Source organism: Populus nigra, chromosome 9 (assembly GCF_951802175.1).
Source record: "Populus nigra chromosome 9, ddPopNigr1.1, whole genome shotgun sequence".
NCBI lineage: Eukaryota > Viridiplantae > Streptophyta > Magnoliopsida > Malpighiales > Salicaceae > Populus > Populus nigra.
The window spans coordinates 10,948,679-10,973,692 of record NC_084860.1 but is presented as its reverse complement, the minus strand read 5'-3'; the positions used below and the strand labels follow the sequence as shown (position 1 = coordinate 10,973,692).

General features: G+C 34.8%; 3 protein-coding genes and 1 non-coding gene across 9 annotated transcripts; 1 reads left to right on the top strand and 3 right to left on the bottom strand.

Annotated features, from left to right (window-relative positions):
• Nucleotides 1-3,537, bottom strand: LOC133703085 (protein IQ-DOMAIN 10-like). 2 transcript variants are annotated; one of them, XM_062127501.1, is made up of 6 exons: nt 3,423-3,537; nt 2,698-2,789; nt 2,437-2,604; nt 1,724-1,951; nt 647-760; nt 1-551 (listed from the first exon to the last, which is right to left on the bottom strand). In XM_062127501.1, exons 2-6 carry the CDS (start codon nt 2,770-2,772, stop codon nt 225-227), a joined length of 912 nt encoding a protein of 303 aa, XP_061983485.1. In that variant the 5' UTR covers nt 2,773-2,789; nt 3,423-3,537; the 3' UTR covers nt 1-224. The 2 variants fall into 2 exon arrangements, with proteins under 2 accessions (XP_061983485.1, XP_061983486.1); XM_062127502.1 differs by having other exon boundaries at nt 2,698-2,792; nt 3,423-3,526.
• Nucleotides 3,538-3,752: 215 nt separating this feature from the next.
• On the bottom strand, nt 3,753-3,826 carry TRNAI-UAU (transfer RNA isoleucine (anticodon UAU)). Its single transcript has one exon. It is a non-coding gene; the product is annotated as a tRNA-Ile (tRNA).
• Nucleotides 3,827-6,094: 2,268 nt separating this feature from the next.
• LOC133703141 (transcription factor GTE4) lies at nt 6,095-12,750 on the top strand. Of its 5 annotated transcripts, XR_009843832.1 has the most exons (6): nt 6,095-7,703; nt 7,798-7,843; nt 7,967-8,080; nt 8,196-8,289; nt 9,329-10,216; nt 10,500-10,713. XR_009843832.1 is itself a non-coding variant. In XM_062127579.1 (5 exons), exons 1-4 carry the CDS (start codon nt 6,441-6,443, stop codon nt 8,243-8,245), a joined length of 1,473 nt encoding a protein of 490 aa, XP_061983563.1. In that variant the 5' UTR covers nt 6,095-6,440; the 3' UTR covers nt 8,246-8,289; nt 10,968-12,750. The 5 variants fall into 5 exon arrangements, 4 of the variants coding, with proteins under 4 accessions (XP_061983563.1, XP_061983562.1, XP_061983561.1 ...); XM_062127579.1 differs by lacking the exons at nt 9,329-10,216; nt 10,500-10,713 and adding an exon at nt 10,968-12,750; XM_062127578.1 differs by lacking the exon at nt 9,329-10,216.
• Nucleotides 12,751-20,480: 7,730 nt separating this feature from the next.
• On the bottom strand, nt 20,481-24,809 carry LOC133703142 (malate dehydrogenase, mitochondrial). The gene is made up of 7 exons (XM_062127581.1): nt 24,471-24,809; nt 24,010-24,183; nt 23,518-23,686; nt 23,177-23,238; nt 22,912-23,033; nt 22,072-22,189; nt 20,481-20,917 (listed from the first exon to the last, which is right to left on the bottom strand). The coding sequence occupies exons 1-7, from the start codon at nt 24,711-24,713 to the stop codon at nt 20,780-20,782; spliced, it is 1,026 nt and encodes a 341-aa protein (XP_061983565.1). The 5' UTR covers nt 24,714-24,809; the 3' UTR covers nt 20,481-20,779.
• Between the last annotated feature and the right edge of the window lie 205 nt (nt 24,810-25,014).

Sequence of the window (25,014 nt, the reverse complement as noted above, 5' to 3'; positions counted from 1 at the left end):
TTTGCAACATTTAAATACTTTTTTATATTAAAAAAAATGATTTGACCCGGACACTAAACCAAATCTCACAATAAACATGAAAACATTTTTCTCTGTCTGTTACAATCTTTTCACACACTGCACGCAAATCTCACACCAACCCCACAATAAACAAAACAAAAACACAGGATCAAGGAGTGTACAAGTTTGCAAGTAAATGATTTGCTAAATTGTACTTAATTAACTCAACTTTGAATCAACAAATGAGATGAGCCGGCAGTAGAACTGGCATCCTGGGTTGCTTGATAATCCACGGCTGGGCTGGACAACTTTGTAGCTTTAGCATTCACCTTCCCGTTTGACAGAGCAGGTTTGGTTGACAGTACTGGTATTTTAATCTCCGTTTTGCTCCCTTGTCTGGAATGAACTTTCTTGAGGTTATTAGGCTCAGCATGAACTCGAACCTCCCATGGCCGCGCAGCAACCCAGCGCTCCTTCCAGCTCCAACCCCAGTTTTCTTTGCCAAGAATGTAATAGGCCTGGCCTAGATATCGTGTAGGATTGGCCCTCCACTGAAAATCATATTAACTCACACCATTTATTTACCGTCAACTGAACCAGAAACTATAATAAATTGATGTGTTCATAGTTTTCACAGTTGACGGACCTGATGAGAGAAGGCATATGCCATGGCTCGTTCACGCTTTACTGCTGCTTCTTCTCTTTGTTGGATCCTGGAAAGAATCTCCTCCATGGTATCGGAGCCACCGCACCACTCCACCTGTCAAAACCGAGTTAGAAAACGTGGATGGTAGATCTTGAAATCTTGGCTGTTGCTTCATGCAATAATTACTGGGCAACTGCCTTTCTCTTGGGAGCTAACTACTTTGGATGCATTCAATTTCTCTCGGAGCATGTATATTTCTGTACAAACCTTTAAGCAATATGTTTTGGTAATGGTATCGAACAACACTTGCACTACAAGAAAACTTACGCAAAATTCCAACCATGCTATGACAGTCACGTCATTACATCGAATATTTAGGTTTAAAATAGCTGAGCTTGTATTCATACAAAAAAGGAGGAGAAGAAGAAGCTGTGCTTGTAGCTACTCTCAAGCATGATAAGGTCAGACTAATGCATGATTGAGTTCTGGCACTCAACTAAACTACAAGACATTTCCCCGTTGGCCGAGTTTCATTTATAGCCAAACAGCTCCATCTCAAAGGAAAAGATAAAGGCCAACAACCACCAGTCCACACAGTACGTAGGGCCAAGCTCATTGATTACTCATCAACTCCTCCTTTCTATGGCAGATTCATTGGTTTTTCATAGACCCCATAATTCTTTTGTAGCACAAATAGAAAGAGTCATAAGAATCCCACATAAACAAGAAGACGACAGCTTGCATTTTTTTTGTACAAAACACTAATTTTTCTGTATTTTCACATTAAACTTTTTAAACAGCAAACAATTGCATATTCTCTGGCACATAAGACTCAAACCACGAAAAATGAGGTCATATTTCGGAATTTTGCAGTAAGTTAATTTGGAACATGCAGGAAAGAAAAGAAATTTGTAAAATACATTTTAGAGGTTTTTAATAGTTTTTCATTACAAGATTTTCACTGTTTTTCAAATAAATAAAAAAGATGGTCCAAGTCTTAATTTTTTGGCAACATGATACTGTTTCATTAATTAAGTTACGAAAGCTATAATCCAAATAGGTAATAGTCAGTAGTACCTCTAACTCTTGAAGTTTGGCCTCAAGTTTCAACTGGTTTTCCAATTTCTTTTGCTTAATACGGCCTTCTGTAACCATATGGTGTCGGCGAGCTCTTATCTGGGTCTGTATATTGCTCCATGAATGTATATGGCTCAACGTGCTTGATGCTTGCTTTTGAGTATCTTGACCATGGATTTGTACATTAAATCTCACAGCTCCCTTAAGACGATGCACTGCCTTTCTTGCCTGAAAATGGGAAAAGAAAACCATTGTTTCTTTACTGATCGTACAAATTCTACAACAGTTGGAATGGCTATAAGCCCACGAGAGCAAGCAAATGTCAGAAGTAACTTTCTTAAAAATTCCAACAATGCTAACAAAAGATTTCTTCTTGTTGTGATCGTACAAATGCTAACGATCTGGAAACTCAGTGAAATAAGAAGGCTATTTAGTTGATTCCAATAAATATTCACTCGTTTGATTTCAAAAACATGTTGTGGGTCACTGGACATGGCAAGAAAATCAATGCCGGCTGCCCTAGGAGCTTAAATCATGGCACACATGCATATACCAAATATATGCATGTGTGCCATGATAGCAGAAACGAAATCGGTGGTCTCTGCCAAGCTCTTAATCACACCTATCTAGATTTTCTTCTTTTCCTGACAGAAGGTTTGGTTCATCGGGGAAGAAATGAATGGTCCTTCTATAATCACACTGTTGAAATGTACCTTGTATGCCCGAAAAGCCTTTTGAATCCTGACGGCAGCTATATATTCAGCAGACAATCCAGGAACCGCATGATTGCTCTGCAAATCACCATGGGCAAAACTACTCGATTCTCCATTTGTGGGTGGACTCTCCTTTGACTCATTTGCTTTTTCAATAGCTGAATGTACCTGCCTCACAGAGGTGAAGGAACAAATTAGGAAAAAGAAACAATAACCCTGGTTGTGCCAAAAGGAATCAGCAGAATCCTGAGTATTATTTACCTTTACTTTCTTCGATCTATCTCTCTTCGCTTTTCTCAGGCCTATTATCGACTTTAACCAGTATCCTGAACCCATTGGTGTAGATCAGGTTGCTGCTATATAGTGTAGAAACCAATATAAACATGCCAAAAAAATTCCACACAGATTAGATTATATTGCATTTATAACAGGAAAATCAAAGAAGCAACTTCCTTGAGCAAGAAACCTAAAGGCTTAGCCATGTTCAGTCTCTGTTAAGTTCATAGCTGCTTTCAAATCCAGCTGAGACCACTTGTGACATTAATTATGAGCTTATAGGGTAAAGATTCTTCCATTCTGAAGTAGGTGCATGGTGATAAAGACCAAAGCCAAAACATGTTTAGCTCCATGCTTGATCAAAACGAGAACAGACTTGTCATGATGCAAGGATTTCTTTCATTGCTCAAGCAAAATTGCTGAATCGATCACTATTAAACTTAGAATATAATACTTTACTAAGCTTCAATATTGATTAAAAATTCAAGCCACTATATTAGAGCAAATCAAACATATGGAACAGAATAATAAATATATAATTTAAAAATACATGACAGCAAAATTTGCTTCATGCAACTAGATAGGACAATGCACATCAGCATAATCAGCAACACTCCTCCATATTCTAACCATTATATACAGCAACACCAAGCACAATCAATAGCGTACAGAGCAAAAGATTAAGGATAATAGGAACAGACTAAACATACCAGAGAAGAAACAGCCCACGTTTTTGTTTCTGGTTCAGAAAGAGGAGCAACGCAGGCTTGTTGTGTTGGCTTGTGGTTTGAGAAGATGGAGTGGTGGGAATAAGAAGAAGTTTAAGTGCAGTCCAAGAAATGGGTGAGAGAGAATGTTTTAACTGACCACTCAACAAAACTGAAACTGCTGTTTCATCCTTTGGAAGGCCAACAGTCAAATACATAAAATACATTAAAAACAAAAGACCGACTGCGGCCCACGGAGCACCTAACCTATCTGGACCTCGGCATTCATCACCAGACTAAAGATTTAAAAGAAGGGATAAAATAAGAGAGAGATGGTCCCGGCGGGGCTCGAACCCGCGACCTTCGGCTCATAAGACCAACGCTCTAACCAACTGAGCTACGGGACCTTGTTGTTGCACCTAGATAGTGCACATGAATACCTAACAATTACTCTTTTCATAAATAGTGAATATCACGTTGGAAGATGGAAGAGAAAAGGTAGAGCAGCTGTACTTCAAAACCCTTTTCATTTCCCCACTGGGGATAAGTCAAATTGTCTCTTCCTAACTCAAGCTTCTGCTCTTCCCTCCCTCCTCCCCCCTCTCTCGTTGTTGTCCATGAAAACAAATGTGGCAGAGAAGGGCACATGCCCATGAAGAAAAGGAGATGAAAGATGTTTTCTATCCATTTTGAATACAACCTCTCATGGGATCAAAGAGAGATTCTCACAGAAAACACTGCTTGAAAGCACCCTGGATCTGTAGTGTTCTTCCTGAGCTCCTTCAGTATTTTTGGCAATGCATATAAATATAATTGATGAATAGGTTTCTCGAATAGAAATGGAATTGAGACTGCAACTGGTAAAATTAATAGAAAATCTAGTCAGGCTGGGTGTTTGTCTGGTGGAGAAAGTCCTTCGTTCGACTTGATTCAACTGGGTTGAAAGAAGAGAGAGGAGCAAATGATAGATTTATATGTATTCCAAATCAAGAGCATGTGTAGTAAAATTTGACTCCAATCCAAGTCATTATCATCCTTACCAGCAAACAAACAAAGAACCATTATTGAAACAACTATTAAAATAATATTAAAATAATAAAGATCAATATTGAAATAAAATAAAAATTATATTTCATTGAATTGTGAAAATAAAAGGAAAAATCAATTTAGTAATAGGAACAAAAAAGTTCAAGAAAATAAGAATCAAAATTAACATGAAAAAAATAAAAACAATGTTTTGATTTAAGGATAAAATTGAAAAGAATAATAACTATTACAAAAGAACTAAGAAAAAAAATAGAAATCAACATAGTGAGGACCAAATTGAAAAACATAATAACATCAATTTGAGTTAAAGAATGAAATTGAAAACCAATAAAATTTTTATAAAAAGACGAAGAAAAAAAAATTAAAGATCCAAAAAATAAAGATCAAATTAAAGAATATAATACTTGGTAAATTGGATTTAAATATTGAAATTGAAAACAAATAAAACTTTTACAAAATAACCAAGATTTTAAATTAGAAATGAAAAGAATAAGGATTAAAGTTGGTATTAAAGTTGAAATACCAACAACTAAGAGGATTATGCTATAATTTTCAGTGGAGGAGAGAAAACAAAAGGAGAAAAAAGAAAAGCTTACTCACAACAAACCAACCCACAACACAAAACACGCATCACACCTATAGAAGGAAAACACGAAAGGGTAGAGGGGTATTTCTAAACGTCAAGTGAGGTCGTACACCCCGCTCAAAGGGCATGAGCACCTTCCACGCGTCTCTTGGTGTATGACACACTCATATCTTTTTTTTTATTTGGTCAAATACCAAATTGTTCCTCATCTATTAAGTTAATATCGAAAAAACTTTTAGGAAAAGACATAAAAGCCCCTTGAGGCTAATTTTAATTTTTTAACTTCTAATAGCATTTTGATTGTTTCGCTATGCTTTTTATTTTTTAAAATTTTTTTATATTTATCCAAATACAAAATTGCCTCTTATCTTACATGATAATAACAAAAAAAAACCATTTTGAAAGTACCAAATTGCCCATTAAAGCCAGTATTGAAATCTTTGCATATTGATTGAGACTATAGAAAATAGAAAAAAAAATTATTTGAGGATTTAATTTCTTACGTAGAAAAGTTTTGAAACAATACATATAAATTTAGGTTATAAAAAAAATGTGAATGTAATATAATATAGTTATCTTAATAAATAATTCATATTGATATAAACTATAAAAATATATATATAGTTATTTCACATTAAAATTTTTAAAAATAATTCATGTAAATGTAAGTTATATATAATTATCTCACATTAAAAAATTAAAAAAAAATAACTCATGTTGATGTAGTGTATAAAAAAAATAAAGTGTAATATAATTATTATACATTAAAAAATTTTAAAAAAATACACTTGAATGTATACATATTAGTTATCCCACATTTAAGAAATAATTCATCATATAGAAAAGTTAAAGAAACAATTTAATTTAAGTAATGCAGATTATAAAAAGAAATTATAAAATTAAGTATTTATATATTAATTTTAATTATTTTAAATTTATAAAAAAAATTAAATTTCACTCGGATTTTAAATTAATCTAGCAAGTCATTTTAATTTGACCGGCCAATTATAAGTCTAGGTTTTATGATTTCAAACCTGGTAAAAAAAAAGGAAAAAAAAAAAAGGAAATGCAATAATTAGGGTTTTGATTCAAGAAATTAGGGTTTCGAACCTTCCATGACCGGTTAGAGTGTGAAGAAGAGGACTGTGGAGACAAGAAATAACAAAGGAGACCCACTATCAACAGAAACTTGTATACCCAAAAACACCACAACAAACCGAAGATTACAACAATATCCCTCACCGACAATTGTTTTTTTCAAAATCCTAAAAAACCCGACCACCACCACCACCTCCTCTTCTTTAAAGCAGAACCACCGCGACGGCACCGTGGCGTCAGACGACTCTTCAAGTCTTAATCACGTTCAGCCGGTCCCACAGAATGGGAACATGTCAGTACTACCCGGGTACGTGAGATTTGATGATGGTAGTAGAGTTAAAATCAACTTGAATTCAAGGCCAAAATCTGAAATTAAACATCTAAAGAGGAAATTAGTGAATGAACTTCATCAAGTTAGAAGCTTGCGAAAGAAACTTGATTCCATAGAAAAGTCTCAATCTTCCTTTAATGATAATCTTAATAATAGAATAACAGGTAATAGTGGTGGTCATAGAATTGGAACTCTTGATAGGGTTAATTCTGAAGTTAGTTATGTGGGACACACCAATTCGCGGCCGTTGGATGGTAATGAGAAGAAGAAAACCCCGGTGAATTCGAACAAGAAGTTGAAACAGTGTGGCGGTGGTGGGGGACAAGGGGTGGCGGTGGAGTTCAGTAAGTATTTGGTTAAAGAGTGTGGGGAGTTGTTAGGGAAGTTGATGAAACATCAATATGGATGGGTGTTTAATGTGCCAGTGGATGTGAAAATGTTGAAGTTGCATGATTATTTTAAGATTATTAAGCATCCAATGGATTTAGGGACAGTGAAGAGTAGGCTGAGTAAGAATTGGTATAAGTCGCCAAAGGAGTTTGCTGAGGATGTTAGGTTGACTTTTAATAATGCTATGAAGTATAATGAGAAAGGGCAGGATGTGCATACAATGGCAGATACATTGTTGAAGATTTTCGAGGAGAATTGGGCTAATGTTAAGGCTAAAACTAATTTTGATAAGAGGGGGGAGATGGGGTACGATTCTAGCTTGCAAGCACCTGCGTCAAAGAGAGCTCCAGGTCCTCATGCTTCATCCCCTGCTTGTGGTTCTGCTTCTGCCTGTGCTCCCAGTCCTGCTCCTTTTCAACAGACGATGCCTTTAGAGACGAGAACTTTGGGTGGAACAGATTCTTTGACAGAGCTTGTGCATCCAAATATGAAAGCTGCTGATCAGGTTAGGGTGTCAGTGTCGAAGAAGCCTAAGAAGGACACTGACAAAAGCAAAATGACTTACGAGGAGAAGCAGAAACTGAGTATAAGCCTGCAGAGTTTGCCTTCAGAGAAACTAGAATCAGTTGTCCAGATTATTAGGAAGAGGAATCCTGGGCTTTTTCAACAAGAAGATGAGATTGAAGTGGATATTGATAGTTTTGATAATGAAACACTTTGGGAACTTCATAGTTATGTAACCAATTACCGGAAGAGTATAAGCAAGAATGACAGAGAAGCTAAAGTTGCTCTTCAAGATAGAGAAGAAGCTGGCCACAATATGCTCGGGACTGTAAGACCATAATTTTTATTAGTTCGAATCTTTAGCTGAATTCCCTTCATGAATCTCATGCTAACTGATATGTCATTCTTCTCTCTCTATGTAGAAATTGACATCTGCTACTGCAGAGGCACCAAAGGAACTTGGATCAGGTAATAACCATCTTGAATTCCCTAGGATTTTGTGTTGCCTTCATTCAGGCTGTTCATTTGTTGGATCTTTATGGCATTCTATTCATTATGCATTGAATTCTAAAACCTTTTGGTTTGAAGCAGTACAAATGACTGTTCCCGCCTCTTCACCTATTAAAGAGCATAAGCAAGGCCATTGTATGAGCAGATCACGTTGTTCAAGCAGTTTTGGCAGTGGCTCCAGATCTTCTTCAAGTGGTAATTGAAACACTACAGCTATAGTGTTGTTGAACATATATAATTTTCTGGCGATGATAGTGTCAATTAGAACATAAAATGGATTCATTAATTCATTTTGATACTTCATGTGCAGGCTCTGATATTGATAGTTCATCAGGATCTGGGTCAGATGCAGGTCGGTGACATAGGAGTTAGTAGATTCATTTCAGGCAGGGGCATCATCTTTGGTTAGAATCCTAATCGTCTCTTCTTTATCTATCATTCATGGTAATTGTAAATTTTCCATCAACCTTGACGATATTGGACATTTGCCTGTCAAAATAATCATTACGGAAGCATTAGCCGCTTGTTAATTTTCTCTCTTTCTTTCTCCTTGACCCACATATATGGTTTTAAGTTTCTGGCAACATGCTATGGAGTTGTGTGATATCTGTGATGTCAGTAGTTTGAATGATACTGTGAGTCTTGTGATGGTTCAGTAGAAGCTAATTTTGGTTTAAATGCAGCTGGTGGGGTGACTTAGCACATGCCAATTGTTCTGGCAAAGTACTTAATCAGATATTGTAGGGATGCAATCGCTTTGCTTTTGGCAACCAGAGGTTAATATGGCTAACTTTAGAGTTAGAATTAAGAAACTCATTTTAAAACAATTACTCTTTCTCTTTAAGCCTCTACTTACAAAGTCAATTGGAAGACTTAGTTCACTGTGTTCAAACATTTGCCTTAAACCGTCATTCAATGTCTTTAAAAATGCTGAAAGATAATCTTAGAAGCGTAGCTTGTTACCAGATTAGGCAACATTTTATATATAGCAATAATTTATATTTACAGGATCTTTGTGGTTGGTAGAGCAATGTTAGGGATTTATATGATTGGTGGAGCAATGTTAGAGATTTCAAGTGATTTGATAGAGAAAATCATGCATGTAATTAATAATTAGGCTGTAAATAGGGGGAATTCTAACTATTTAAAGAGAGGCATTCAAATCGAAAACCAATTTCAATCTTTCTAACATGGTATTAGAGCTCCTAGCTTAAATTTCTAGAGTTGTGAGAAATTCTCATCTTGGTTTGTGGGCTGATTCAGTCATTTGTTTTTAGGTTCTTTGGCTTGGGTTGAATTGTATCAGCATCTTGTTTTGTGACATTAGTGTTTTCATTAATCTTGTCTATTTTTTGAGACTGTTGTGGTTTCTTAGTTATATCAGAAGAGAGAACTTCCATTGTTCGCATGAATGATAAGAATTACTCTTTTTGGGAATTTAAGTTTCAGATGTTTGTTAAAGGAAAAGAATTATGGAATCATTTGGATGGATCCTCTATGGTTCCAGCTGATCCCATAGAACTGGGATCTTGGGAAAGCAAGGATGCTAAGGTTGTTTCATGGTTGTTGAGTTCTATTGAACCTCATATGGTCAACAATCTTCGTTCCTTCAATATAGCTAAGAAAATATAGGATTTACTTTGGTGGATGTATCATCAAGATAACTCTCTCGGAAGTTCCAATTAGAGTTGGACATTGGAAATTATCGCCAAAGGAATCAGACAATTTAGCAGTATTATTCGGGTTTCCTAAATTTATGAAGTGATTATTCTAGGTTGGTGCAATCTAAGGTTCCAAAGGAAGCATTGGGAGTAGTACAAGCAGTCCATAACGAGAGCAAACGAGACTAATTTTTAATGAAGCTTCGTCTAGAATTTGAGAGTGTACGCGCTAGGTTGATTAACCGCAAACCTGTTCCAACCTTGGATGAGTGCCTGAGAGAGCTTCTGCGTGAGGAACAACGTCTTGCCTCATAACATGGCATTGCCCAAGACACTGTCAGTACTAAGATATTCAATATGGCATATGCAACTCAAGGAAAAGGTAGATTCAAATCCTTGCCACAAGGCTACAGTTGCAAGGAGTTTGGGCATATAGCAAAGAATTGCAGTAAGAAGTTCTGCAATTATTGTAAAAAGGAAGGTCACATTATTAAGGACTGTCACATACGACCTCAGAATCGATCTGCCCATGCCTTGTATACTGTTGACCAGTCTAACCTTGCGACCACGCCTCTAAATCAACCAGCTGTTCCGGGGTCTTTTTCAGCTCTTACATCAGAGCATGTCCAACAGATGATAGTTTCCGCTCTTTCTGCTCTTGGACTTAAAGGTAAGACACAACTACTCCCCTCTCCTTGGTTAATTGATTCTGCAGCTTTCAATCACATGACTAGCAATTTTGAAGCACTACAGGATGTTTGTAAGTATGATGGTGAGCAGAATATTCAAATAGCTGATGGTCGTACTATTCCTATTACTGCTATTGGCAATCTAGGTTCTGCCTTTACCAATGTTTTTGTGTCTCTTGACTTATCTGCCAATTTAATCTCTCTTGGCCATAGGTAGAAAATGATTATTCCTTTCATTTTGACCATCGTGGTTGTCGTGTGCAGGATTAGGTATCGGGACAAGTAGTAGCAACGGGGCCTAAAGTAGGACGTCTCTTTCCTCTTCAGTCTTTTTTATACCTCGTTCAATATCTTTCAGTTGTTCTTCTATTACCAGTATTAGTCATCTTTGGCATAAGAAATTAGGACATCCTAATTCTGTTAATTTGAAACATGTTAAAAGTGGCTATTTGAATAATATACATGAGTTTTCCTCTTATTTGGCTTTTGATTGTGCTTCTTATAAACTTGATAAAAGCAAATCCTTATCATTTCTTATGAAAGGAAGTTTGGCTTCTGCCTGTTTTGAAATTATTTATACATATGTTTGAGGTGTGAGTCCTATTCTTTCTCATGCGTAGTATGGATATTTTGTAACATTCATTGATGATTATAGTCTATTCACCTGGGTCTATTTCCTTCATTCTAAAGTTGATGTGTTTTCTATTTTCCAAACCTTTGTTGCTCTTGTAGAGACACAATTTTCTACCAAAATTAAGATCTTACGTTCCGATTCTAGAGGAGAATACATGTCTCGTGACTTTCAATCCTTCCTACAGCAAAAGAGTATTATCTCTCTACATTTGTGTCCTTACACTCCTCAACAGAATGGAGTCGCCGAGCGTAGGAATCAACATCTTTTAGAAGTTGTTTGTACCTTACTGCTTGAATCTTTTGTACCTCTTCAATTTTGGGTAGAAGCTTTATCTACAGTTGTCTATTTGATTAATTGTCTGCCTTCTCAAACCTTGAATCTTGATTCTTCATATTTTCGTTTGTTTGGAGTCCTTCCTGACTATAATTCTCTTTATGTTTTTTGTTGCATTTGCTTTGTTCACTTACCTCTCATCGAACGCCACAAGCTTGCTGCTCAAGCTGTTCAATGTGCTTTTCTAGGCTATAGTAATTCCTATAAAGGATTTGTATGTTATGATGCGGATAATAACAAGATTCGCATTTCATGAAATGTGGTTTTATTTGAAAATCAATATTTCTTTCTTTCAATTTCGATTGGTGGCACTCAGAAACTGACAACAATATGGCTTAGATTATGAATTTGCTCCTGTGGCTAAAATGACTATTGTCCATATTGTTATGGCCATTGCTGTCTCGAAAGGATGGTCGTTTCGTCAGATGGATGTGAAGAATGTTTTCTACATGGTGATTTGCAGGAAGAGATTTACATGACTCGTTTGTTTTCTTCCCTTTTTACTAAGGTTTATCACTTGAAGCGATCACTATATGGTTTGAAGCAAGTACCACGGGCATGGTTTGAGAAATTTCGTACTACTGTTTTGGATTTCACCTTCATGCAGAGCTAGTTTCACTACTCTCTCTTCTTTTGTAAGACTGATATGGGGATCGTGCTACTTCTTATGTATGTCGATGATAATGTGATTACAAGATCTGATTCCCAGTTGATTGAGCAGCTTCAGCAGCAACTCAAATCTTTCTTTCATATGAAAGATCTTGGTCCGTTGCAGTATTTTCTTGGTCTTGAGGCCCAACATTGTCCAACTGGCATATTTTTGCATCAATATAAGTATACCCAGGAGCTTCTTTTCTTAGTTGGACTTTCAGACGCTAACTCAGTTCTTACACCTATGGAGGTCAACTTGAAGCTACATCATGAGAATGGTGATCTATTGCCTGATCCCTCCATGTATCAGCAGCTGGTAGGAAGTTTGAATTATTTTCTTCAGGGACTTCTTTACAATTGAAGGCTTATAGTGATGCTGATTGGGCTGGTTGTCCAAATACTCGTTGTTCTGTTTTGGGTTGGTGTATGTTTCTTGGCAGTTCTCTTATTTCTTGGAAGAGTAAAAAGCAAGTATGTGTCTCAAAGTCATCTACCAGGTCTGAATATAGAGCCATGTCATCTGCCTATTATGAAATTACATGGCTTCGAGGGCTATTAGGTGAACTTGGTGTTCCACAGCTTATTCCAACTCCTCTTTATGCTGATAACACTAATGCTATTCAAATTGTTGTCAATCCTGTTTTCCATGAGCGAACCAAGCATATTGAGGTGGATTGTCATTCCATTCATGAAGCACTTGTTCGTTAGGAGATTACTCTTCCTCACATTTCCACCGAACATCAAACTGTTGACATCTTTACCAAGGCTCTCTCTCGTCACCACCATAAATTCATGATTGACAAATTGATGCTTCTTGATCCACCAACATCAATTTGAGGGGGAATGTTACTAGATTAGACAATATTTTATATATAACAATAATTTATATTTATAGGATCTTTGTGGTTGGTAGAGCAATGTTAGGGATTTATATGGTTGGTGGAGCAATGTGAGGGATTTCAAATGATTTGATAGAGAAAATCATGCATATAATTAATAACTAGGCTGTAAATAGGAGGGATTTTAACTATTTAAAGAGAGGCAAACCTCTATTGAGAGACATTCAAATCGAAAACCAATTTCAATCTTTCTAACATAGCTAACTTGCATTTCGATATGTGTTTTCCACATATCCTATTAAATCTTGTTGAGTAACCACAAGTCCCACTTTTCAATGGTGATATATTATCAAATGCTTTCTTTTAATAATTTTTCTAGATTTTCCATTTAAGTGTTTTTATAGGTTTTGATCTTGAATCATTCACCATTTTCAGTGATATTTCCAACATTGTTTATGATGTTTGTTGTTCATTGTGACAGATATTTGGCTCTTATATGCTAATGTTGTTTTCAGTCATTTATTTTGTTGCAGCGATTTTTAAAAACTAGAAAAAATAACAAATATCTGGCATCTTGTTCTTAGAGAGGAAATATCTTGTTTAATGAGTCGTCATCTAGTATTATTTCACTAGGAACCCTAACTAATCTTCAGAACTTCTATGGCAAGAGACTAGTTATACTAGAGGAAAGATATTATTGCCTCTAAAATATCTTACCTTAGACACTGTATTGCTAGTTTTATCTTAAATTGCTATAAGTTGTGTTATGTTATTAATGATTTGTTTTTAATATTTCTGACTTAAGCGTGAGTAAATATTGAGATTAATATTTTTGACTCTGGCATCAATAAATACCGGAGTTAATATTTCTGACTTTGACGTCAATAAATACCGGGATTAATAATCGTCTTGAATCCACTTACCTTGAACACTTCTAGATTGAGTTTTAAAGTGATCATTGAACTCGCGAGAATGATAGAAGTGGGCTTTGGATACTTTCAAATAGATGAGTTTTTGGTATTTTGTAGGTAGGTCCAATGAGCCATTTTATTTGGGTCAAGTTTTAATGAGCTTTATAAACTTGTTATAAAGTCCATATGCAAACAAAATATAATTTTTTTTTATCAAAAAGTGATAAAACAACAATTTTATAAAAATACTAAAACTTACAAAAATATTTTTGAGCTTTTTTTTATGCTGTTAAGAAATCACAAGTTAATGCAAAATGCATTTTTCATAATTTTTTTTTAGGACTTGGCCATACTTCAAATTTTAGAAATAGTTAATAAAAATGCTTTATGATATTTTTTTGTTTTGTTTTAAGATAAGTGAGGAAGGAACGATGCTCCAATGACTTTAGCTTGGGCAAAACTCGTGAAATCATCCAACTCTCGTTTGATTGTTTACTTGGAAGTGGTTGATATGTCGATCTAATATTATGTAGGGTCTTCACATGAGAATTTTACAAGAATCTGAGTTGTTACAATTGACAAAAAAAAACTTCCCTGAATTGAAAGCCGAAGGGCTAACAAAAGCTCGAACTTAGGCAAGATTAAACAAGAATCCTCTCGTTGACATGATAATGACATCGAGTTCTTAAAATCCATGAATAACTATTATTAATACTCCATGAAAGGCGAGTCCACATTTAATATACATTTATCTTATTGATAACATCATCACTTTTGCATCTGATATTTACTTTGTATAGTTATATGATTTTTATTTAGCAGATTGACATATAGGTCCTCCATTAAGTTGCACAAGTTAATTCTCTATTGAAAAAAAAGATGATCAGTATATTTTCTAACACCTTTAAAGCCTTATACTTTGAATACTTGATTGAAAATTTTGCACAATATTTCAATGACTTGGTTATTATAGCTGAGAGGATTGAACAAGCCATTTGGTTGAGTAGAATTGCTAACTTGAATGAGGAGAAATGCTTCACTGGAAAAAGGAAGGAAATTGAGGTTCACAATGTCGAAGGTGGCTATAAATATAAGAAAAAAAGCTACCAAGATAAAAATACCTACAACTTCCAAATACCTACCCCTTCTATAGCTAACTTTTCCACAATGGTCATTAGAAATCAATCATCCTGAAGATAAAGCTACAATGTCATTATGATGAGAATGGTCTATATATGACTGCAACAAACTGTCAGGAAAATGCCCATTTAATGAGCTATAGGAGTTGAATGATTGAGAAAAACTCAATCAATGGTTGGTAAGTGTTGTGTGCTTTCCTTTGTTATTATGTTTTACCTTGCTAGCAATAATAGCTCAAGATGTTAGTGTAAAGTTTTTTTTATTGTTGAGCCTCTTTTTCAAAATTCAATGAAATAATGAGTTCTACCTTCAATTGTATCTTTTTCTTTGATTTACAACCAAATATTATTCATTATCAGAAATTCTAAAAAAGAATCGCCGTAATAACCCACCTTTGCAAACTTGCATGATCCATAATTCAAAATTTGTTTTGCAAAAATTTTATTCCTAGTGAAATTTTAAAAAATTGAACTTGCTTCTGATTTAAAAAATAATTCGATGTTTGTTTAAAACAACATTTTAAGATTCTATTTATAGGATGGCAAATTAATTAATGAATCGAGAAACTCCCGCACTAAAGTGACCAAACTCTAAACTAGAATATATGAATAGAAAAACAAACAATCACCCTCACACTATGTCTTTTGAGCCATGTTTTAGATGTATGCATAATGACATGTAGTAGATTTTTTGTTCATTGATTTTTGAAATGCATTTCTTTGCAAAAATGAATATATTCATTATGGTCCTCTTTTGAGCCTAAATAGATTTTCCTTCATAAGAAAACCTCACACCCCACACTAAGAGCAAATGATATTTCAATGATCAATAATTGATGGAAAAACTATGAGAAAGCTAAAAAACAAGAGCTTAAGAAACTGAAATGTTAGAGAGCATGCCTAAATCAAAAGAAAAGGTGATAGTCAAAACAAAATGAGGATGCCTAATCAAAACAATAAAAAAAGACAAATAAAAGAAAAGCAGTAAAAGAAAAGGATTGAAAGACACAATAAGTAAAACTGATGATAATGATTCTAAGTCTTTGAAACCTTGAAATATTTTTTGAGCTTTATGAATTTTTTTCATAGCCTACATTATGTATCTTTAAAAGTCCTTTCTAATTAAGCAAACAAACAACCTCGACCAATAAATGGTGCTCTCGAAATGCAAAAAACTTTTTCATAAGATTCATGACATTTTAAATAAACTACTCATTATTATTCATGCTGATAAAATAAATTTGTTTTAAAAAGAGACTTTTCTCAAACAAAACCTTGAGCTTTTACTTGAGTCTCTTATTTTTACTCAAGCCTCTTGCTTTGAAACCTACAAAAACAAGTCATATCATCATGTACTTCACCAATTTTAATATTGATGACACAAGAACAAATCATTTTTTTTTCAAAAAAACCCTAGAGAGTTGCAAGATCTCAAAAGCAAATTGTTTTAAACTCATATTAAAACAATTTTTGTTTTGAAAATACAAGATCAAGATTTCAAAATTCATTATGAATAAAGATTTCTTCATTGAAACCAAGCCAAAAAAAAAAAAGAGGGGTTGCTCAAAGCCATTGTTTGTCTGAGTTACTGACGAAGCGCATTAAGGGGTAATGGTCAAAACAAAGGGCTAACGTTATATTTAGAAGGCAATTTGATCCCTTCAAAGTAACAGTGAAAAGAGAATGTTTCTGGTAGTGAGACAATGGGGCATCGTTGTTTACAAGAAGTTGTTTGAATCTTTCAAGACAATAAGTGGCACTGATTTTTTTTAGTAGTAAGACAACGAAGTAATGAATGATCCCCTCAAATTAATCAACAAAACATAGAATTTCCTGTAAGTAAATGGGTCGTGACGAGCACCATAAATGCTAAGCCATGTAAAATTATAAATACTCTGAAAAAAGACTTATAGGCCAACTCGAATGGGTTAGAAGTCAAATGACCAAAATGAGTTGGATCAGAAATAACAAACCTCACCAATCAAGCAAGAAAGGGATTGTGAAGAAAGGGGGGCATATATTTCAAACCAGGAAATATGCATGCATATCATCTAATTCCAAAGCATTGAACGTGTTTTGCGAATAAAATCACAAGAAAAATCCCTGATGGAATCAATCAAAAGGTAGGTAATCTTAAAACGGCTAAATTTCAAAATACTTTTGAAAATGTTCCTTTTTTTTCACATCAATAGGCAGGGTCGCCTAGAACAATTAAATTTTTTTTTTCAAAAAACATCTTTGTATTTTTCTTTTGGATAGGTCACCCATTACAATGAGATCAATCTTGAAAAATTTAATGTTTTTCACGAACAGGGAGGTCACTTGAAAAAAAGAGACAAATCCTAAAAAATCTTCGTATTTTTCACTTGGATAGATCATCCATGAAAATGAGATTAATGCTGAAATCACTTTCATATATTTTACAAACAAATAGGTTGCCTTAAGCAATTAGATTCGAAAAATCTCAGAATTTTTCACCAACATGCAAGTCGCCCAGAACAATTAAATCACTTTTGAAAAATACCAGAATTTTTCACTAATGGGCAAGTTGTCTGAAATAATTAGACCACTTTAAAAAAATCATAGAATTTTTCATACCAATGAGCAAGTCGTCTGGAACAATTAGATTATTTTTAAAAAATCTCCGAATTTTTCAACAATGAACAGGTCATCTATAACAATTAGACCTCTTTAAAAAAAATCTTTGAATTTTTCATTTGCAAGATAGGTCGCCTTTCAAATAACCAATTTTAAGATTTAACTGTTTCTCAAGGAAAGTTGCCTCTCAAATGACCACTTTCAAAGTTTTGCAAGATTTGAAAGAAAAATCGCTTTCATGCTTATTTTTTCTTTACAAACTTACTATAAAAAACCAAAAGAAAATAAATTTTTCAATGTCTTTGCACTGGAAGTATTGTAAAGAGAAGGCAACTGTCATAACTCAATTTTAACCCATTGGCTTTTAATTTAATTTAATTTTTAAGGGGGGTTAACATTTGGAATTAAAATATTGGGGGACTAATTTAAATTAAGAGAGTGATTTGTCAACTTGTGAAAAAACTAGAGACTATAATGTGTATTTTTCATTCTCTCATTATCTTCAGTTTGAAAATGATGATCATGATATCTTACTTATTCATTTTCAAATTTGACTTTAAACTCTAATCAAGTTTAAATTTTAAAAAAGATGATGAGATTGTTTTGGACTTTGAATTTCATATGCTTTGGGACTCCTGTATTATGAATACAGATACCAATATATAGAAAATAAAGAGGGGAGCATATCAAAATCTCTACATTAAGGAGAGATCAAAAACATTCTACTTCGAGAGTAAAACTAAAATATAAAAATAAAGTAAGATGCTAGAACTCCTATATAGAACCTAAAAATATTTCATTGATGATCTAGCTAACACTTTCTCCCCTCTTTCTCTCTCATTCTCTTTCTCCCGTCATTCTCTTTTAAAACAAAAGAAGAAAAAACCAACCGCCGACCACCTACCATACCAACAGCTCCACTGATTCTAGCACTCCAGCACACCAACAGCTCCACTGATTCCAGCACACCCACGATAAATCCAACTCTTTCCTTTAATTGCTAGCCAACCTCATAACAACTGTCTCTACCTCCCTTTGTAAAACCTAAGCTTTTATTGATAGTAAACCCATGTTGCTCTCTCTCTCTCTCTCTCTTTCTCTCTCTCTCTCTCTCTCTCTCTCTCTCTCTCTCTCTCTCTCTCTCTCTCTCACTGTCATAAACCCATAAACCCAAGACAACAATTAACAACCCTTAAACACCACCACTTACAGCGGACCCATTATCATGCGAAACCCATAACCTTTCTCTCATAAAACCTTTCTTCACTTAATTGTTTCATCCGAACCAACCTTCAAAATAGTCAACTTACACCAGTACCATGAGTCACACGACTAACAACTCTTCTTACTCCAACTCACATGCCACCATCGTTTCCTCTCAAAACGATAACAAATCTGTGAAGATAGAAGGGATTAAATCGATTTTGCTGTGTGATTTTTTTTTTTTTGCAGGTAATATGATTATATCCACAAGCACAAACATGAAAAGGAAAGGGGAAGCTACCCAATCTGTTGTGCCATGCTCGTTTTAGGACTACACTCGATCCAGGACTTTGGAGCGTCATTCCATGCATCGTCATTTATAGCGGCATATGAAAAGCACACACAGTAGGAAACCCACTGTTTTAAAGCATCTGGTTTCATTTCAGCAATCTCATCCTACTTAGCAACATTATTAAGGTTGATTTAGAAGCTAAGATTTGTTTTTTGCAAATTAATTGTATATTTGTTGTGAGTATTTTTAAGAATTGTAAAAGTAGAGGTGTGTGATGCATGATTTTATTTTTTTTAGCTTGTGTTAGAACAATAACATAAAACATATATATCATAAAAACATTTTTATTTACCATTTCTAAAATTTGCATCATGGTTAAATCCAAAAAAATAAATGAAAAATGCATTTGTATTAACTTGTGATTTCTTAACATAAAAAAGAGCTCAAAAATATTTTTGCAAGTTTTATTATTTTTATAAAATTATTGTTTTATCACTTTTTGATATATATATATAAAAAAAAAATTTGTTTGCATATGCATTTTATAATGTTTATAAAGCCCATTAGAATTTGTCCTAAATAAAATGGCATGTCGGGCCTATATATAAAATACCAAAAACTCATTCCTTTGAAAACATCCAAAGCCCACTTTTCTTTTGTCATTCTCGCAGTTCAATGATCATTTTAAAACTCAATTCAGAAGTATTCAAAGTAAGTGGATTCATGACGAGTATCAATTCTAGTATTTATTGACGCATAGTTAGAAATATCAACTCCGGTATTTATTGATATCAGAGTAAAAAAATATCAATTTCAATAAATATAATAGACAAATCATTAATAATGAAGCACAACAACCCATAAAAATTTAAGATAACTAGCAATGCAATCCGACTAAAACATGACGTGCCTAAAGCATGATGCTTTATAGGTGATAATATAATTTTTTTTTGCGTAATCAATTCATTGTCATAAAATCTTTGAAAACCAGTTAGGGTTTATAGCGAGTATAATTTTTTCAAATTCCTGTGTAATTGTGATTTGGTGTATTACTATTACCAATGCATAATTTTACCTCTGGAAACTGCCGACAGCAGTTTTAAAACGAACTCTGATTTTTGTCTTGTATTATAATTCAATTCAATGCAACTTACCAATCATTAGAAAAAAAAAATCTCCAAAAAGTAGAAAACATAAAACGTGTGGAAATGTATGACTTCAATTTATAGCACTGACCTTTTGGCTGAACTGCTTTAGATGGAAGCCCTCTGATGCTTTCCATTTCAGTATAAGCAAAATATGGGATGCTCTGGGGATACGAGGAACTTATTTCACGAGTGGAGTTCTGTTGATTGAGCATGGAAACTAGTGTTTTAAGATTTTAGATGGAAATACTAAAGCAAGCTAATGAGAGAAGGCATGGTTTTGGAAAGGATTAATTAACCAGATCGCTACTTCGCAATCTTGTGCTGTCACTGATGTTGTGGGGTAGCTTCCTGGGCATATAAAATGACATTATCCATGAAGGGAATTTGTAATTCAGCATAGACACCTTGTACTTGAGATATCTTGTGTTTGTTTTTCTTCCTTCTGCTGCTTTCTTTTTGGTTTTTTTCACATTTTTGTAGTCGGGTGATACCCAGCATGCAAGTCAGATGGATATATCGATCCACCAGATAGGTTCTGATTTATAAATATCATCCCTGTGAATAAGAATAAAATCTTACAAGCATTTTGCACTTGGCATAAACTAGATTTCCAATTCTCTCCAGAGTATCAACTACCACCTCAAGTCACAGGGTATTTTATTGATAAAACCTGGTTTTATGTGCCTACTCTACATGAAAAAGCAATGCTGGAGCTGCTGGCAGCCGCAAATACAACACTGAAAAATGCAAAACTTGCGTGCGTTTGTGATGGAAGGAGCAAGTAACATTACTTGAATTACTGGTTGGCAAATTTGATTCCCTTCTCAATAGATGATTGGAGTTCAGGCTTCAACTTTTCTAAACCTTCCTTTTCATAGTCAGAGAGAGGACCTAGCCCCAAAACTTCCTCCACGCCATTCTTTCCGAGCCTCACCTGCAAACACAAAAAAACAAATTCCCATGTTTACTATCTGACCACCCCAGCACGCATAAAAATACAAAACTTCCACAGAAAAATGCACGTGTACAGCAATGCTGCACTAGAAAAGCACCAGATACCAGAGTGCTACATCTGATAAAGGTGCAAAGCATCACGGAACCTTCACAAAGTAATGAACCTTTTGTCATCAGAGATATCTGCACAGCAGTTGCTAAAAACAGGGCGTGACAGATATTATAACAGTTTCATTTTCCCACTAAGTCCCCATTTGTTTTTTCCTTTTCCTTTTTTTTTTCTTTTTGAACTAAAAGCATCAAGTTATTTGACAGTGAGTGATCGCATTGTTACAAAATTAGTATAACCTAGAAAAAAATGCTAAGATCCATGCATGGAAAGACAATAACCAAATTAAGAAAGGCATCTGCAGAGAGGAGATGCAACTCTTGCAGCAAAATTAAGGAAAGGTCATAAAAATAATTCAATCATATTCAGCATGTATGGGAAGAAATCCTTGGATACACCAGTGAGAAATATTGATGAGATTGGAGGTAATGAGGTGGTGAAAAAAAAATGACACGAATTAAACTAGTATGTTTTAGTATGACAACATCATTCAGAAGCACAGCCCAACACAACCGGATAAGACAACCATATAGCTAAATATAACCCAGTTATTTCGAGTTTGGGGCTTAATAGAGTTAAATTCAATTGATATCATTCTTTCTTTTCCAACTAAGCAGACAGGACAGCCCAGAAGAGATTCCAAAAGGTACAAAACATTAATTTTACGAGCATGTTTAAATGACAACATCATTCAGAAGCACAACCCAACACAACCGGATAAGACAACCATATAGCTAAATATAACCCAGTTATTTCGAGTTTGGGGCTTAATAGAGTTAAATTCAATTGATATCATTCTTTCTTTTCCAACTAAGCAAACAGGACAGCCCGGAAGAGATTCCCAAAGGTAATTAATTTAAACTGATATATTGTGACGAGCAATAATCAGTTACAGATGGTATTCTTTAACTTGCAAACAATGTGCAATTAAGTAAATTAAAAGAATGAATTCACATCAGAGGATATTTGACATCAACATAATCTAACAAAGAGATTTTATGTTCAAACAAAGTTGATCAAATTACCTTAGAAGCGAAGAAAGGAAGTTCAGTGATAGTTGATTGCACATATGAACATTCAACCACATCTGGAGCTCCATTGAGCCCCTTCAAGCACGCATCAGCAAAAATGGCTCCAGCATAGCTGCGAATGGCCAATCAAATAAATTAAAAATATACAGTTCCTTTTCTTTTATAATTACAGCAGGTGCAAGGACATGAAGAGACTTGTAAAAAGGTGAAGAGAAAGTCACAGAACCATAAGCGGTTGAAAAAGAAATCCATTCACATTTTCTACAACTTTTGAACAGAAGCAGACAAAAAAAATGAAGTCAGGAAAATGGGTGGAAAACAGGCCAACAATGAGTAAGAGTGGCCAAAGAATTACAAAATCAGAATTCAACGGCGTACTTTGAATCTATCAATATTTTTTCAAGTACATGTTAGCTTTTACTGGAACAGCTTAAAAAGTCTTGTAATTATTAAAATTAAGGAGTTCAACTTCATGGTTTAATCATTGTACCTAAGAAATCTAGCCCCAAAAGAGTCCAAAAATCCAAACAAGTCTGCTAAATGTTGGCTCATCCAACACTGCTTGAAAAAGAAGCAGAAACAGGATTAGTCCTTGACCATCCTAGTGTCACTTACACATCGTACTTCTTACCTTGATAGAAAAAAGAAAAGAAAAGAAAAGATATCTGACAGGTAAATCTAATCCTTCAGAAAAATCAATATTACACGTGAATTGACTAGGATGAAAACTTTTATAAGCCAAAGATTTTCACAATGAAATGCTAATTTAGTGTCCATAAACAAAGGATTCAAAACACATTCATGTGTATAACTATGCTCAGGATATAAACTTACGCCATTGACAAAGTTGCAGAGCCCTTTCCAGCCTTTGCTTCCACAACTTCTGTCCCTCCATCTTGAGTTCTCTTTGTAAGAGCAGTAATCTCTGCATCAGATAAATTGGCTTTTGGTGTGGCCTATAAAATAAATCAAACAAGTAGAACAAAATTAGAAAAGTTGATCACAAACAATCAGACAAGAATTTGAATAGAAACAGTATTAATATACATTGCATATAGAGTTATTTAGGAGACAAAGTGGAAGGGGAGTGAATAAATACTTGTGAAAATAGTGGGAGAATGGTTATGCCTGCATGGCCACCAACAACTGGTACATTAACCTCTGAACCAAAGAAGAACAACATGTCAGCATCAGAGAAGAATTACAGAAGATAATGAGTCAAAAAGTTCTAAAACACAGAACTGCACAATAAAAGACTGAAAAAACATGCTAATACAAGAATGACATCTACTTAAGCTGAGCTCTTTCATTTACACCAAAAAAAAGACAAGTAACATTTTATGTCATTTATACACTTTTCTTTCAATTTGGCCTTCGGTGGGGAAATAAAGGTGGGACATAAGAAGCACAAGTGTCTCGTAAATGAGTAATTGGGCAAACCTGCAACTGGCACCTTGGCCTTTCCAGCATAGAATGTCTTGGCCCTAACAACATCAAGGGTAGTCACACCAAACAACCTTTTCGGGTCATAGGTTCCTGCTTTCTTAAAAACCTCAGCAGCAATAGGGACTGTTGAGTTCACTGGGTTGCTGATCATATTAACAAGTGCCTGATCCCACAATATTTGTCAGCCAACATGAAATTAAAACAACAAAAACATAAAAGCAAAATAACGCCGAAGGCATGTTTGGTTGCCTTCCAACAAATGACTCCATTGGGTTCCAAATAGGACTGTGGGAAGTCCACATAAACCAAAAAATAAGGAAGCCAAAAAACAATTCAGTTTCTACACTTTCACATGTCCATTTTCTTTAGTGTACTTGCTGAAAGAAACATATTTTAAAGTCCAAACACCAGATAGAGCTCAACCAAACCATCGAACTTAACTGTGGCATACAAACAAACTTGCTTTAACAGAATCTCAATACTCACGTGAGGGCAGTACTTGGCAATTGCTTGACAGAGACCCTTTACAATCCCAGCATTGATGTTGAAGAGATCGTCACGGGTCATTCCAGGCTTCCTTGGCACACCAGCTGGAATGATTACAACATCAGCTCCCTCCAAGGCTTTCCCCAATTCAGCTTCACCTGAATACCCAGAAACCTAAACTCAAACAAAGAAAGAAGTAAAAAACGAGTCTAAAAAGAAAAACCACTAAAAGAAATCAAAGCAGCAGAAACATAAAGAGCAAAATGAGTCTAACAACATTATACAACTGATGGATTAAGCTCTAAGTGAGACCAAAAAACAAGTGATTGACAGGTGAATCAAATATAGATCCATTAAATAAATTTTATTAGAAATGCAAAATAAATAAATAAATAATGTATAAAATGAGGAAAATAAATGTGAAAGCATCAAAAGAAAGAGATAGATTGAAGGACATAAACCTCAGATCTGGTGTTGATGTGGCTGACATCGGCGGCGACACCGGGAGTGTTAGCAATATCGTAGAGAGCGAGGCTGGAGACGAGAGGATTAAGCTTCATGAGAAGGGCAAGTGGTTGACCGATACCTCCAGCAGCACCGAGGACGGCAACCTTGCGGTCGGGAACGGCCTCAGAGGCATAGCCACGGCGGAGGATGTGGGATGATGGAGAGGTCGCTAGGGATTTGATGGATCTCAACATCATTTTGATTTGAAAAGAAAAGAGAGGAGAGAGTGTGGAAATGGGGATGCCAGCAAAGGAAAGAGGGTCCTTGAGTTGGGTGCGGCAATGCTGATAGGATTATAATTTATACGTGTTGAGAGTATCGAGGACGAGTTTTGGTTTTTTACCGGTATTAGGTGCTGTTTGTAATAATATTGTTTTTTTAAATATATTTTTATTTAAAAATATATTAAAAAAATTAAAAAAATATATTATTTTTTATATTAGAATAATTCAAAAACACTAAGAAAATTTAATTTTAAAAAAATGAAATTTCAAGAAA

What these genes read in the sequence shown, in the direction of transcription:
- LOC133703085 (XM_062127501.1), bottom strand. Translation starts at nt 2,772, where the DNA reads ATGGGTTCAGGATACTGGTTAAAGTCGATAATAGGCCTGAGAAAAGCG. An exon ending in ATAGATCGAAGAAAGTAAAG is followed by an intron (nt 2,605 to 2,697) that starts GTAAATAATACT and finishes TCTGTGAGGCAG; the next exon opens with GTACATTCAGCTATTGAAAA. An exon ending in CATATGCCTTCTCTCATCAG is followed by an intron (nt 552 to 646) that starts GTCCGTCAACTG and finishes TATGATTTTCAG; the next exon opens with TGGAGGGCCAATCCTACACG.
- LOC133703141 (XM_062127579.1), top strand. Translation starts at nt 6,441, where the DNA reads ATGTCAGTACTACCCGGGTACGTGAGATTTGATGATGGTAGTAGAGTT. An exon ending in ACCAAAGGAACTTGGATCAG is followed by an intron (nt 7,844 to 7,966) that starts GTAATAACCATC and finishes GGTTTGAAGCAG; the next exon opens with TACAAATGACTGTTCCCGCC. An exon ending in CTCCAGATCTTCTTCAAGTG is followed by an intron (nt 8,081 to 8,195) that starts GTAATTGAAACA and finishes CTTCATGTGCAG; the next exon opens with GCTCTGATATTGATAGTTCA.
- LOC133703142 (XM_062127581.1), bottom strand. Translation starts at nt 24,713, where the DNA reads ATGATGTTGAGATCCATCAAATCCCTAGCGACCTCTCCATCATCCCAC. An exon ending in GGCCAAGGTGCCAGTTGCAG is followed by an intron (nt 23,239 to 23,517) that starts GTTTGCCCAATT and finishes TCTTTGGTTCAG; the next exon opens with AGGTTAATGTACCAGTTGTT. An exon ending in TCTGCAACTTTGTCAATGGC is followed by an intron (nt 22,190 to 22,911) that starts GTAAGTTTATAT and finishes GGCCATTCGCAG; the next exon opens with CTATGCTGGAGCCATTTTTG.